The 14550-nt window shown below is 39.5% G+C and overlaps 1 protein-coding gene across 4 annotated transcripts in view; it reads right to left on the reverse strand.

Annotated features, from left to right (window-relative positions):
* Nucleotides 1-14550, reverse strand: part of LOC126259389 (uncharacterized) — a 241129-nt gene that overhangs the window by 141749 nt on the left and 84830 nt on the right. For all 4 annotated transcript variants that reach the window (XM_049956150.1, XM_049956148.1, XM_049956149.1 and 1 more), the window contains exons 5-6: nucleotides 13960-14061; nucleotides 7509-7628 (exon numbers count right to left, since the gene is read on the reverse strand). In XM_049956150.1, the coding sequence (XP_049812107.1) occupies nucleotides 7509-7628; nucleotides 13960-14061 (222 nt within the window). The remainder of the gene's footprint in view (nucleotides 1-7508; nucleotides 7629-13959; nucleotides 14062-14550) is intronic.

Genomic DNA, 14550 nt, shown 5'->3' on the forward strand with positions numbered 1-14550 from the left:
GTTGTGCCACAAACTCCTCTTCTCCCCAATCCTGTTCAGTACCTCCTCATTAGTTACGTGATCCACCCATCCAATCTTCAGCATTCTTCTGTAGCACCACATTTCGAAAGCTTCTATTCTCTTCTTGTCCAAACTATTTATCGTCCATGTTTCACTTCCATACATGGCTACACTCCATACAAATACTTTCAGAAAAGACTTCCTGACACTTAAATCTATACTCGATGTTAACAAATTTCTCTTCTTCAGAAACGCTTTCCTTGCCATTATCCTCTCTACTTCGACCATCATCAGTTATTTTGTTCCCCAAATAGCAAAACTCCTTTACTACTTTAAGTGTCTCATTTCCTAATCTAATACCCTCAACATCACCCGACTTAATTCGACTACATTCCATAATCCTCGTTTTGCTTTTGTTGATGTTCATCTTATATCCTCCCTTCAAGACACCATCCATTCCATTCAACTGCTCTTCCAAGTCCTTTGCTGTCTCTGACAGAATTACAATGTCATCGGCGAACCTCAAAGTTTTTATTTCTTCTCCATGGATTTTAATACCTACTCCAAATTTTTCTTTTGTTTCCTTTACTGCTTGCTCAATATACAGATTGAATAACATCGGGGAGAGGCTACAACCCTGTCTTACTCCCTTCCCAACCACTGCTTCCCTTTCATGTCCCTCGACTCTTATAACTGCCATCTGGTTTCTGTACAAATTGTAAATAGCCTTTCGCTCCCTGTATTTTACCCCTGCCACCTTTAGAATTTGAAAGAGAGTATTCCAGTCAACATTGTCAAAAGCTTTCTCTAAGTCTACAAATGCTAGAAACGTAGGTTTGCCTTTCCTTAATCTTTCTTCTAAGATAAGTCGTAAGGTCAGTATTGCCTCACGTGTCCCAGTATTTCTACGGAATCCAAACTGATCTTCCCCGAGGTCGGCTTCTACCAGTTTTTCCACTCGTCTGTAAAGAATTCGTGTTAGTATTTTGCAGCTGTGGCTTATTAAACTGATTGTTCGGTAATTCTCACATCTGTCAACACCTGCTTTCTTTGGGATTGGAATTATTATATTCTTCTTGAAGTCTGAGGGTATTTCGCCTGTTTCATACATCTTGCTCACCAGATGGTAGAGTTTTGTCAGGACTGGCTCTCCCAAGGCCGTCAGTAGTTCCAATGGAATGTTGTCTACTCCGGGGGCCTTGTTTCGACTCAGGTCTTTCAGTGCTCTGTCAAACTCTTCACGCAGTATCGTATCTCCCATTTCATCTTCATCTACATCCTCTTCCATTTCCATAATATTGTCCTCAAGTACATCGCCCTTGTATAGACCCTCTATATACTCCTTCCACCTTTCTGCTTTCCCTTCTTTGCTTAGAACTGGGTTTCCATCTGAGCTCTTGATGTTCATACAAGTGGTTCTCTTATCTCCAAAGGTCTCTTTAATTTTCCTGTAGGCAGAATCTATCTTACCCCTAGTAAGATAAGCCTCTACATCCTTACATTTGTCCTCTAGCCATCCCTGCTTAGCCATTTTGCACTTCCTGTCGATCTCATTTTTGAGACGTTTGTATTCCTTTTTGCCTGCTTCATTTACTGCATTTTTATATTTTCTCCTTTCATCAATTAAATTCAATATTTCTTCTGTTACCCAAGGATTTCTATTAGCCCTCGTCTTTTTACCTACTTGATCCTCTGCTGCCTTCACTACTTCATCCCTCAAAGCTACCCATTCTTCTTCTACCGTATTTCTTTCCCCCATTCCTGTCAATTGTTCCCTTATGCTCTCCCTGAAACTCTGTACAACCTCTGGTTCTTTCAGTTTACCCAGGTCCCATCTCCTTAAATTCCCACCTTTTTGCAGTTTCTAATATCGTGTTATAATTTCATGTATTGACTTGTTCCATGACCATGGAGACTTCTCCTTAATTTGGTCCCACGGAACAATAAATAAATAAAAGTAATGAATGGTATATAGAGGTATGGTAGGGTGGTTGAAAAGTAAAGGAGGACTCTAGGATTTGAAATGAAGTATTAAGGAGCAATATTGGAGATTGAAGTAGATTTTTAATTTTACTGGATAATATTTAGTGATAGTATACATGAAGATGTATACTACGGCGGTGAACCATGGGGCCTACTCACAAAGGATGTGAAAGCAACCATGTTATGTACCAGTTCTGTTGCAACCATTTCACAGTGTTTTATGTTGGTATGACAACCAACCAGCTGTCAGCTACACTGAATGGCCACTGCTGAACTTTTGTCAAAAACAAGGTGAATCACACAGTGGCACAACGTCCAGCAGAGCACAACATGCGAGATTTCAATGGCTGCTTCACAACCTGTGCCATCAGGATCCTCCCCCCACAACCACCAGCTTTTCTGAGCTGCACGAATTTGTGACCCCACATCAGCTAGTTGTGTACCATTATCTTACGCCCTAGTCTATGAAATCGTGTGCCAGGCAATCTGACAGCTGTTCCCTCTACCTGCACCCCTAGCAAGCCTACAGACAGCTCCCCACCCTCCCACAAGCCACGAGCCACTATACGCTCTCCTCCCCCCCCCCCCCCCCCACCCCTCTCCCCTGCCTGCTTACTATCTTTTTCCATCCCTCAACCTGCCCCACCCCAGTACATTCATTCTGGGCCAGGAAAGAGCTAGCAGTCGACTGGTGCTCAGTCGACTGCCAGCTCTTTCCTGGCCCAGAATGAATGTACTGTGTGTGTAGTCGACTGTGTGTGTGTGTGTGTGTGTGTGTGTGTGTGTGTGTGTGTGTGTGTGGAAAGAAAGCACATTCCAAAAGCTAGCCAAGCTATCTACCTTTTGTTTGTGTATCTATCAACGATGCAGTGCTTCTGCTTTCGGAGAGTCATCAGCTTTATTCGGAAATAATTCAAAATTCTCAACCAGAACTTTCCGTATGTTGTCAGTAGTTTCTGTCTTGTGTGTGGTTTGGTTTGGAAATAATCAAAGGACTATTGGCAATGTTATGTTACTGCAGACAAAACATCATTCCACCATTGCACTTCAGAGGCAAAAGGGTAGTCACAAGAGCTGTATAGTGAAAGTGTATCAAAGAAGCAAAAATTGTTCTGCCAGCAATATAACAATCACAAGAGTCTACTACGATTATTATTTAGAAAAAGAGGAAATGAAGACTGGCTCTTATCAAAAATTGTAGTTGGACGATTTTAAAAGTGAGCTGAGTAAACAGGACCAAAAGCATTTACATTTAGTTATAATGCCCCATCCACCGTATTCCACATATTTGGTATCATTTGCCAGTTTAGTGACATGTCATTTATTACTTAGAAAATCTCGGTATGTGTGAAGACAGTGGTTGCAGTACTTTCTGTTGTTTGCTAATGCTGAACTACTTGTTACTGGTACATGAACTCTTTATCATTCACGAAATTAGACATTACAGATTGGATTAGCCACCAGTTAAATTTTCTAGCCTACCTGCCTGGTTAAGGGATCTGACATTCCACGCTCCGATCCGTACAACGCCAGTTTTCTTTCTCCTGATAACGACGTCCTCTTGAGTAGTCCCCGCCCAGAGATCCAAATGGGGGACTACTTTACCTCCGGAATATTTTACCCAAGATGACACCATCATCATTTAACCGTACAGTAAAGCTGCAAGCCCTCGGGAAAAATTATGGCTGTAGTTTCCCCTTACTTTCAGCCGTTCGTAGTACCAGCACAGCAAGTCCGTTTTGGTTAGTGTAAAGGTGTGATTCCGAACACGACTGCAGACTGCACCAACTGGCTGCAGGCGGCACTACTGCAATGTGATGCGTGCTGTACACGGCGGCAGCGTCGTCTGCCACCGTATACGTGCTTTGGCGGCGTACCGCACATCCGGTCAGGAACCAGTAGTGCCACTGCCGCCAAACCGCATAGCGACCGGAGACTGCTTTTACTGGCCGAACATACCGAATTCAGTGAAAATGAGTTTCTTGGACTCCAATGAAGAAAAGTTAATTAACAGTGTGGCAAAATATTCTGTAATTTATGACGCAGGGCATGAAGAATACAGAAATGTTCTAGTGAAAGATAGCGTCTGGAAAGCTATAGCACAAGAGTTAAATAAAACAAGTACATATATTCAACCAATTATTTACTAACAAACTGATACGTATCTGCACTAACAATTATTATATGAAGATGTTAAAAAGGCAACAGTATATATGTTTTGTCTTACATAAATCATTATTTACAATCCATTGTTATTCACAACCCATTGTTAATGGCTGTCTCTTGCCACACCACAGAACCGCATTCACTGGAGAAAAAATCTTAAAGTTTGTCTCTAATTTCAAAACCACTGCTGCTTAGAAATACTCCAAAACGAGAAAAGCTATGCAATTTGTTTTGGCTGGTTGCTTCGTTAAAACTACAGCTATAAAATGGAATACCATTTTCTTCAAGATAACTGTCTCATAGCAAATTGTGTAAACAACATGCCGACAAAACGAGGTCATCAGCCACTTCAGGCGCCACAGCAATAGGACTATAAAATACCCTAAATACTTTGCTTAATAGCCAAAAGGCGTTTTCTGACCCTCGATGAGCACGGCATAATCTATAATTACAGATCTGTTTGTCTTGATGTGACGCAGCAACTCTTCTGGAATAAGGTTTCATCATACAATCACTGAGAGCAAACGCTTTGTCTCCTATCAGGAAATGTGGTAATATCACATTTGTGCCTGGCAAACATTTTGGTGGACGCATTTTAAACTCCTTTGTGGCTATTTTCTTGCCCAGAGCCGATTTCTGAAATATACTGTTATCAGACTCTTTTCCATAAGCGCCGACATCAACGTTAATGAATTTACAATTTGCATCCACAATAGCCAGCAGAACAACATGGCATCAACATGGGCAGCAGCCTTATTCTTAATATCTTCAAAACATTTTTAACAACTCTTGATATGTAAGATGGTGATATACGACAGGCAAATGATAAAGACCGGTAACTTTCGCCTGTGGCCAAAAATCTGAAACAAACGCAAACATACAGCTAATATAATTTCCATTTACAGGTGATGACTGTAAGAAGAAGTGGAAATTTTTAAGGGACGGTTACCAGAGGTTCAAGAAGAAAAGCAAATTAGGAACGGGCTCTGCTTCAAAAACAAAAAGGCATGAACAGCTATCGTTCCTTGACAGTGTTGCACAACACAGATCTGGAGGAACAAATATTACATTGACATCATCACAGACAACAATACAAGAAAGCCAAGAACACAGTGGAGATCGAACTCGTCAACTGGACCATTCGGCATCACAGGAAGAAGATACAGCAGAAACACATACAATACGAAATAGTGGTGAAACATCTGTGGTAACAAATGATGAACGTTATCTGCCTGCACGGAAAAGAAAAAGCAGTCAAGTTCGTAGTAATGATGATACAATATTAAAAATGTGGAAAGAAAGGGACAAAATTAGGCAAAATTTACTAAAAATGTTTATGGAACACAAAGATGATGATATTGACTTATTTTTCTGTCACATCAGCACAATTGTAAGGAGTTTACCACCAGTTTATAAGGCAGAAGCCAAAATAAAAATTAGTATGATCGTTTCTGATTGTGAAATAATGGTTGCACAGTGCAACACACTTCAGCCAAGTGATAACAGCAGCCCTTCAACCTCAAAAAGTCTTGGAACTGCAGCACAATCTAATAATGTATAACATTTTGTGAAGGACTTACCTCAGCGTCAAATATAATTTTTCTTCTGCACTTATTGCGTTTCTTAGGCACTGTGGCATTATGTCATCTTTAATAAAACTGAGCATGAAATTAAACTGTCTTTTATTTAAACGACAGTGGCTCCTGAAGATATTTTTATCACCTCACAAATGTCTTTTTATCAGTGCTGTGTAACTACCTTCTGCAGTTCTACTTTTATACAAAGGCATTACCAGCTTTTGTCTTTTCGTGGAATGCAACAATAAAATGTCTTCTTCCTCTTCCAACAACAGCGCAATAACAGCGGTGGTGTTAACAGACATCTCGCCTTGCGCAGTTGTTCCCGGCAACTGCATAGCTTGTCTGTCGCTGCATTCCGTAACGTACCGACTTCAGGCGGTAGTGTTGCCATCTGTCTTCTGCAGCCGCGATCGGTCGCTGTCGCCAATCATCCAGACTGTTGCCCATGCAGCTACTGAAAACGCTGCTGCCCCTCTTCAGGAACCACACATTTGTCTGGCCTCTCAACAGATACCCCTCCATTGTGGTTGCACCTACGGTATGGCTATCTGTAATGCTGAGGCATGCAAGCCTCCCCACCAAAGGCAAGGTCCATGGTTCATGGAATTTGTAGATTATTGGAAAATAGTAGGTGAATAAAAATTTTTATTCCTTATCATTGCACTGTCAATCTGTTGCACTCTAAATTTCATTTTCATCATGCGTTCGCTCTACTAGGAATGCGAATCCGAAGTTTACATTGTTTTAGGGACTGATTTGCACACCCAACTTTCATTCCAGTTATACAGCTAGGTATGTTTTACAGAGCACAGTTTTTTAGCAAATTCAGATCGAAAATACCGCATTTTTGACGTTTTTACAAAATGTTCATTTTGCGCTTAATTCATTCAGCACTGAAAAGTGCTATGGAAGTGAAACTTCATGCCAAGTTTCACATTCATCATAGCATTAGTTCAAGAGAGACAAGAATCTAAACTTCGAAATATTTTTGGGCACCTATTTTTTTGGCCGATTTACCTACAATTTTCTGGCTCAATATGACTCATAAAATTCTTTTCATTATAATTCTTAAGAGAACGCATATAGTTGTACAAGATGGACAAATTTTATTTAAATACAAAAAATATTGCCCAGATATTATAGCTCTAAGTCGCCAAAAAATCATGCTGGCTCTGTGCGAGTCATAATAAGCCGAGAAATATTCAGCACGGGGCTCGTTGAGCAGCGCGGGCTGATCCGGTCCTGGCAGCAGCTCCGAGGGACAGGCTCACAGAACAGGTAGCCGAATTATGCCACAGGCCTCAGCACGCCAAGCAGATGGCGCGCCTCCAGCAGTCAAAGGGTTAACAATGACCTACAGTGGCATTTATACTGAAGAGCCGAACCACGTAAGTTTTTCTACAGAGCCAATGGACATAACACACAATAAAGTACTGACCCCCCCCCTCCCCCCACGCGCACCTAAAAAAAAAAGAAGCAGGTAATGTCATTATGGATGTGGAACTATCAGAAATTGTGTAACAAATCTGGTAAAGAACACTGAAAACAGACGAGGCCAGCATAATGTTCTGATGTGTGAAAGATAATAATACAGATGTTAAGCTCTTGGACTTTAAATTCCACACATACCAAGAATGTATTAGCCTTCTTATCATATTACATAAAAATATTTTAGTTTCAAAAATGTTAGCTAAGATCAGAAACAGCATGAAACTCATCCATACAAAATTATCACTTTTTAATTAGAAAATAAGTTTTTTTATGTAAGCACACACCCACCTTTAAGATATTTCGGAGAAGGTATTATAATACGGCCTCTGGAACTCACTCTTAACAGTCCTGAGGATTTCAGTGATTCTACCCATGCAAACCTGGAACTGAAACTCCTCAGCTGCTTCCCTAAAAATATGAGTGTATGTAATATTACAATAATAAAATTGTGTAGTTGCTGATGACACACAAAGTATTAAAGTCTGAAAAAAATTAGGAGCAACAGATGTTAAAATACCATTTTGCATTCACCATATAACCATATTATGTATATGATTCAGGTGATTATTCACATATGGTTCACAACATATCTGAGAGAAATAATGAATAATTGTAATATGAATGTTTTGTGCCTAACTCATCAAATAACATATGACAACAAACATTTCAGTGCCTTACACAGAATTATTTCATTCATTACCAATGAAAAGCAGCAAATCATGCATTAGCAGCATTGTTCTGTATTAAAGGATAGCAATGCAACAGGTAGGAGATTCAGAGTAATCTTTCTCTTGGGATGGAAACTTTCACTAAAGATGTACTAGCCCAAATGACCAATAGCATAAGGCCGCACAAAGCAAAAGAAACTACACAATGCACAAATGTGTATCCAGAGGATGAGCCGACACCTAAAATGATGTGGTGGTGGTGGTGGTGGTGGTGGTGGTGGTGGAGATGAACTCTTCCTTTGTAGCATTTGTGACAAATAAAATGCGACAACATTCTACTAAAATGAGATGACATTCTACTATATCTAAGAAGATGAAATAATCCAGGGTGTTAGGCCGCGTCACATTCCTTTTCAATTTCTGCCATGCACTCAATGTTTCATCTCCTCTGCTGTGGTCTTCTTCAGGATCTTCTCGCTTCACAATTAGCTCAGTCATAGACATAATTATCAATCATTGGTTCCTTGATATGTCGGTCTGTAGAAGATCTAACGACACTGTAGGACAATGAATGTACAGAAATCCTACAACCACAAGTAGGTATTTAGATACTACTTTGCAACACCACCCACCCCAGAAGCAAGCAGTGCTCAACCCACTGTCTTCATGTGCCTTCTGCATCCAGACAATACTAGTGTGGAAATGGTGTCAAGTTTCTTAAAGAAGGCAATGAAAGTCAATGGCTACATTGCTTTGCCCATAAAGAAGTCTTTCAAAACAAAATATTATTAAGTACGCTAATAAAAAGGCCAATTAATTGCCTTCTCCCTCCGTTTCTACAACTACTGACCATATCAGAGGAATTCTATGAAAAAAATGGTATGAATACCAATTTTTCAGTCAAAGCAAAATAAAACACTTTTCCCAACATTGACTATCTTCAAACACTGTGGGAGTCTATGAAGTGACACATGGCTGCAGAAAAATTTATAGAAGAAATGGGAAGGACAGTAAAAGAATATATTAAGGAGCACAAACATTACACACTGTTACACCAATGTGTGAAATCTTCAGGAGCAGAACACCAGGACAACTGTGGCCAAGATATTAATTTCAACAATGTACATGTGCTGGCCAAGGGAATCAACATTTTCCTAGAAGTGGCTGAGATTTTAAAGAATGAATGCAACTTCAATAGATAATATGACCTTGGTTTCCTGCCATTAAGGAAGTAAATACACAGCCATGGTACGTCAATTCATGAACAGGAAGCCACCTCTGTGGAACAACAATAATATATTGATAAACATTTCCCATCTCTCCCTTTGATGGCCCACTATTAGCAGCCAGAAGAACTTCATCTAGTAACTAAACTTCTTCCGAATTAATACAAGAAAACTCCCTTTTATATGTCAAAGTGACGCTGATATTTGATAGTCTTCAGCTAACTGAGCAGCAGAAAACCTTGAAGAAGACACCAGCAGAGTAGTCAAAACATCGGTCATGGGAAGACTTGAAGAGGAACATGATGTGTCCTAACAATCGAAAAGATTTTACCTTCAATGGCAATGGCAATGGTTACAAAAGCATGCAGACTTGGATGTTTTGGTCTCTCGTTTATCCGTAAAGTATTAGCCACACTATGTGATCAAAAGTATCCGGACACCCCCAAAAACATATGTTTTTCATATTAGGTGCATTGTGCAGCCAAGTACTCCATCAACGACCTCAGTAGTCATTAGACATTGTGAGAGAGCAGAATGGGACGCTCCATGGAACTCGTGGACTTTGAGCGTGGTCAGGTGATTGGGTGTCACATGTCTGTACCTGAAATTTCCACACTCCTAAACATCCATAGGTCTACTGTTTCCAATGTGATAGTGAAGTAGAAATGTGAAGGGGCACATACAGCACAAAAGCATACAGGCCGACCTCGTCTGCTGGCTGACACAGACTGCCGACAGTTGAAGAGGGTCATTATGTGTAACAGGCAGATATCTATTCAGACCATCACACAGAAATTCCAAACTGCATCAGGATCCACTGCACATACTATGACAGGCGGGAGGCGAGAAAACTTGGATTTCATGGTTGAGCGGCTGCTCATAAGCAACACATCACACCAGTAAATGCCAAATGGCACCTCACTTGGTGTAAGGAGCGAAAATATTGGACGATTGAACAATGGAAAAACATTGTGTGGAGTGACAAATCACGGTACATGATGTGGTGATCCGATGGCAGGGTGTGGGTGTGGCAAATGCCTAATGAACATCATCTGCCAGCATGTATAGTGCCAAAAGTAAAATTCGGAGGCGGTGGTGTTACGGTGTGGTCATGTTTTTCATGGAGGGGGCTTGCACCATTTGTTGTTTTGCAAGGCCCTACCACAGCACAGGCCTACTTTGACGTTTTAAGCACCTTCTTGCTTCCCACTGTTGAAAAGCAATTCGGGTATGGCGATTCCATCTTTCAACAAGATCAAGCACCTGTTCATAATACACGACCTGCAGCGGAGTGGTTACACGACAATAACATCCCTGTAATGGACTGGCCTGCGCAGAGTCCTGACCTGAACCCTACAGAATACCTTTGGGATGTTCTGGAATGCCGACTTCATGCCAGGCCTCACCGACTGACATTGATACCTCTCCTCAGCGCAGCACTCCATGAAGAATGGGCTGCCATTCCCTAAGAAACCTTCCAGCACCTGTGAGAGTGGAAGCTGTCATCAAGGTTGAGGAAGAGCCAACATCATATTGAATTCCAGCATTACTGATGGAGAGTGCCACGAACTCTTAAGTAATTTTCAGCCAGGTGTCCGGATACTTCTGATCACATAGTGTATTTATTTTTATTTTTACATTGCCTGGTAAACAGATGATCCCTTGCTACAAATTATAAAGGAAAACAAAAATAAGAGCTCACAAGGCGTTGACAGATTTTCTAACAGAATTATGAAGAGGTGTTTTCCTCTCCCCTGCCCCCCCCCCCTCCAAATTCATGACCCCCCCCCCCACCTCCGATGAATTTGTAATTTATTACTAGCACAGGAATTTTTTCTCTGGCAGTGTACAATATATCATTTTAAATCTTTTTATAGAAAGGTGCCACAAAGGTCTAAACAGTTATCACCAAATTTCCTTACTGATATCTTCTCCCAAAATATTAAAAGAAAGTAACATACACAAGAACAGAGTCTAGTAGGAACCACTTACTTAGCACATCAGTTTGGATTCAAGGGTTTTTGACTAAGAATGTTATTTATACATTGACATAAAAGTATTGCAAGTCTTACATATCAAAATATTGTCACTTAGTATTTTTGTGACTATGTTTGATTTTACAGATCATACTAATATCTCAGAAGAGCACAACTTTTACAAAATTATTTGTTTTATAATTAACAAAGAAAAGAAAGAATAGTCCTGGTTAATTCAAATAATGATGGGAGGTCAGATAATATTAGCGGCTGGGAATAAATCACTAAAGTAGTCCCACATTGTTCAATTTTGGGCCCATTCCAATTCCTTAAACATGTGAATGATTTTCCACATAACATAAATCAAGTAGAGTTCTACCTTTTAGAGCTGACACGAGGATTACAACTGACACAGAGATGCAGAAGAATTTTTTAATGTTTTTTCCAATAATGTACCCTCTCTTAATTTTGAAAAAAAGCAGAGTATATGCAGTATTTCAATAAATAAAATAACACCAGCAATTAATTTAGCACTGACCACATCTTATCTTAGAGGACATTTATGGCATCTGTACATTTACAGAAAGCTTTTAACAATGTTGACTGGAGCAGGCATAAAATCAGAGAGTAAAACATTATCTACAGCTTGACAGAAAACACATCAGTTATAGGAGTCAAAGGGCATGAAAGAGAAGCAGTAATTAAGAAGGGAGTGAGAAAGGGTTGCAACCTCTTCCAATGCACATTCAGTAAGCAGTAAAGCAAACAAAGGAGAAATTCTGAAAAGGAGTTGTAGTTCTGGGAGAAGACATGAAAAATTTTTGTGGGCATTTGTTGATGTTCGGTCTGTAGGCTTTTGTCCCAAGAACTTCAACTGACATTTGTTCAATAATTTTCCTGATGTAAGGGCAGCAGAAGTGGCTGTCACTGTCAAATGCTCACCCTCCACTACCAGCAATGAATGGTGAACCATTTACATCACCAGCCACTTAGGTTGGCAAAATGTCAGCAAAATCATTAAACAAATGTCTGCCAAAGGTCCAGAGACAGAATCCAACAGGCAACTCATCAAAATATAAAAACTTTTTGTTTGCCGATGACATTGTAACGGTGTCAGAGACAACCGTAGACCTGCCAGGGCAACTGAACGGAATAGTTTCTTCAAACATGTTACAAAAGTAAAATAAAGGTAATGAAATTTAGTCAAATTAAATCAGATGATGCTGAGGGAAACAGATTAGGAAATGAGACGCTAAAAGTAGTCTATGTGTACTGCTATTTGGGCAGCAACCTAACTGATGATGAGTGAAGTACAGAGTACATAAAATGCTGACTAGCAATGGCAAGAAAAATGTTTCCGAAAAAGAGAAATTTACTGACATCGACTATAAATTTATGCACTAGGGACCATTCTTAAGAAGGTATTTGTAGAGAGTGTAGCTTAGAATGGATGTGAAATGTGGATAATAAGCAATTCAGACAAGAAGAGAATAGAACACACTGAATAACTAATGAGGAGGTACCTCCTCATTAGTTATTCAGTGTATTCTATTGTCTTCTTGTCTGAATTGGCAAAAGAAAAAAAAATTGTCAGGTAAAACATGACTAAAGAATGGATCAGCTGACATGACACATCCTGCGATATGGACTTGCATGGAGAGCTGCATCAAACAATTCTTGATTGTAGACCATAACAAGAACAACATGAACAGGAGTTAGTAAATAGGGGAGGTATAGTCCAAATTTATATGTATACATATTGATGAAAATTTGAACTGGAAGAAACATATTCCTGATCTGTTCAAACAACTAGTTTGAATTCTTTTGTTCTGTGTATAATTGCCGGTTTTGGAAACAAATCAAGTAACAGATCAACATTTCTCAGTCATTAAGGTATTTTGGCGTAATTTTCTGGGGGTAAGTAATCATTTATACAAAAATTATGGTTGCAGAATTGTGAGGAATGGGAAAAATATGTAGCGTTTACCAACAATTCTGTTGTAGATATCTCTTAAGAGTACTACTTAATAACCTGTAAATTGTCAGCATATGTAGCATATATACTGACTTGTTCCACATAATTCTGATGAAAATCATGCACCTGATCTGTGCAACATGAAGCTAACTATCACAAAATTTAGCTACTAAACTTTGTTTTCACCTACAGCTATTATGTTAATATTTATAGTTTTTGTTCGCACTGACAGTAAGATTTCAGCAGCACCCATACTTTTACAACACAAATAATTGTACTCATACTTTATAACCATATACTGATGTCTTAAGATACTCAAGTTATTTTAGTTTTCCTTTAAGCAATATGTACATCATCAGGACATTATTCTGTTCTCTATCACTCGAAATTATTTCTTAAAATCTGACTTTATACTCTCCCACTTTCAAAACTACTGCATCATTTATAACTGTGCCTTCTGTAAATATTGGTGCATATATTGCATAGATATTATACTATTGCTTTCGACTAATAGTTAGAAATTATTCATGTACAGCAATTGCATCAAGAGCAGCAATTTAGAATGTCTACTGCAAACATGTGAGGCTCATGTTTGTACAGTAAACTTTCATGTTAAGGCAATTATGGGCATATTTTGCAAATAACATAATTGATGGAATGAGAATGTGGAGCACTCAAGTCCTGAACATTCAAAAGCTGGTATTTGGACATCAAGTTTGTTATATACAGCATATTTAACAGTATACTGCCCGTTACAAAAGGCATAGTTTAGTCTAAAACAACTGTCCAGACAGTTAGTAAACAATTATTAAATTTGGTGGAGCATACCCAACTTAAGATTACAGAGACCAGCAGAGTTACATCATCACACTAACATATAGTTTAAGTACTTACTATAAAAGGAGTGTTTCTGCATATTATCCCAAAATTTTGCAATGGTTTGCCACTTTTTAGGAATACCATTCTTGAACTTTGATTTCACTGAGAGTGGGAGATCTGAAATGTAGTTTGAAAATTACAGATTATGAAATAAATGACAAACAGTTATTAGATTTTGTATTCACATACAAAAAGCATTACTTAATTCTACAAAAATGGGTATTTTGTAATATGTGTCGGAACACATAGCCCACCTAACACTCTTAACAATGGGTGTCCGCAGCCGACGACCCTTGCCAATGTTAACACCACGACATCAGTAACTACGACTGAAATGGGTATGTGACCATTGGCACTGGACATTGGTGCAGTGGCACAGTGTTGCACGGTCTGATGAATCCTGATATCTTCTTCATCATGACAAAGGAAGGGTAGAAATTTGTTGTCTTCCAGGGAAACAGCTGCTTGACATCTGTGCTTGGGGAAGAGGCAATCTGACAGTGGCTCCATTATGCTCTAGGGAACATTCATGTGCGCAGCCCTGGGTCCAGTGAAGCCCGTGCCAGGCACCACGATATCGAAGGTTTCAGACCATGTACACCACTT

The sequence above is a fragment of the Schistocerca nitens genome, chromosome 5 (genome assembly GCF_023898315.1).
Source record: "Schistocerca nitens isolate TAMUIC-IGC-003100 chromosome 5, iqSchNite1.1, whole genome shotgun sequence".
Lineage (NCBI taxonomy): Eukaryota > Metazoa > Arthropoda > Insecta > Orthoptera > Acrididae > Schistocerca > Schistocerca nitens.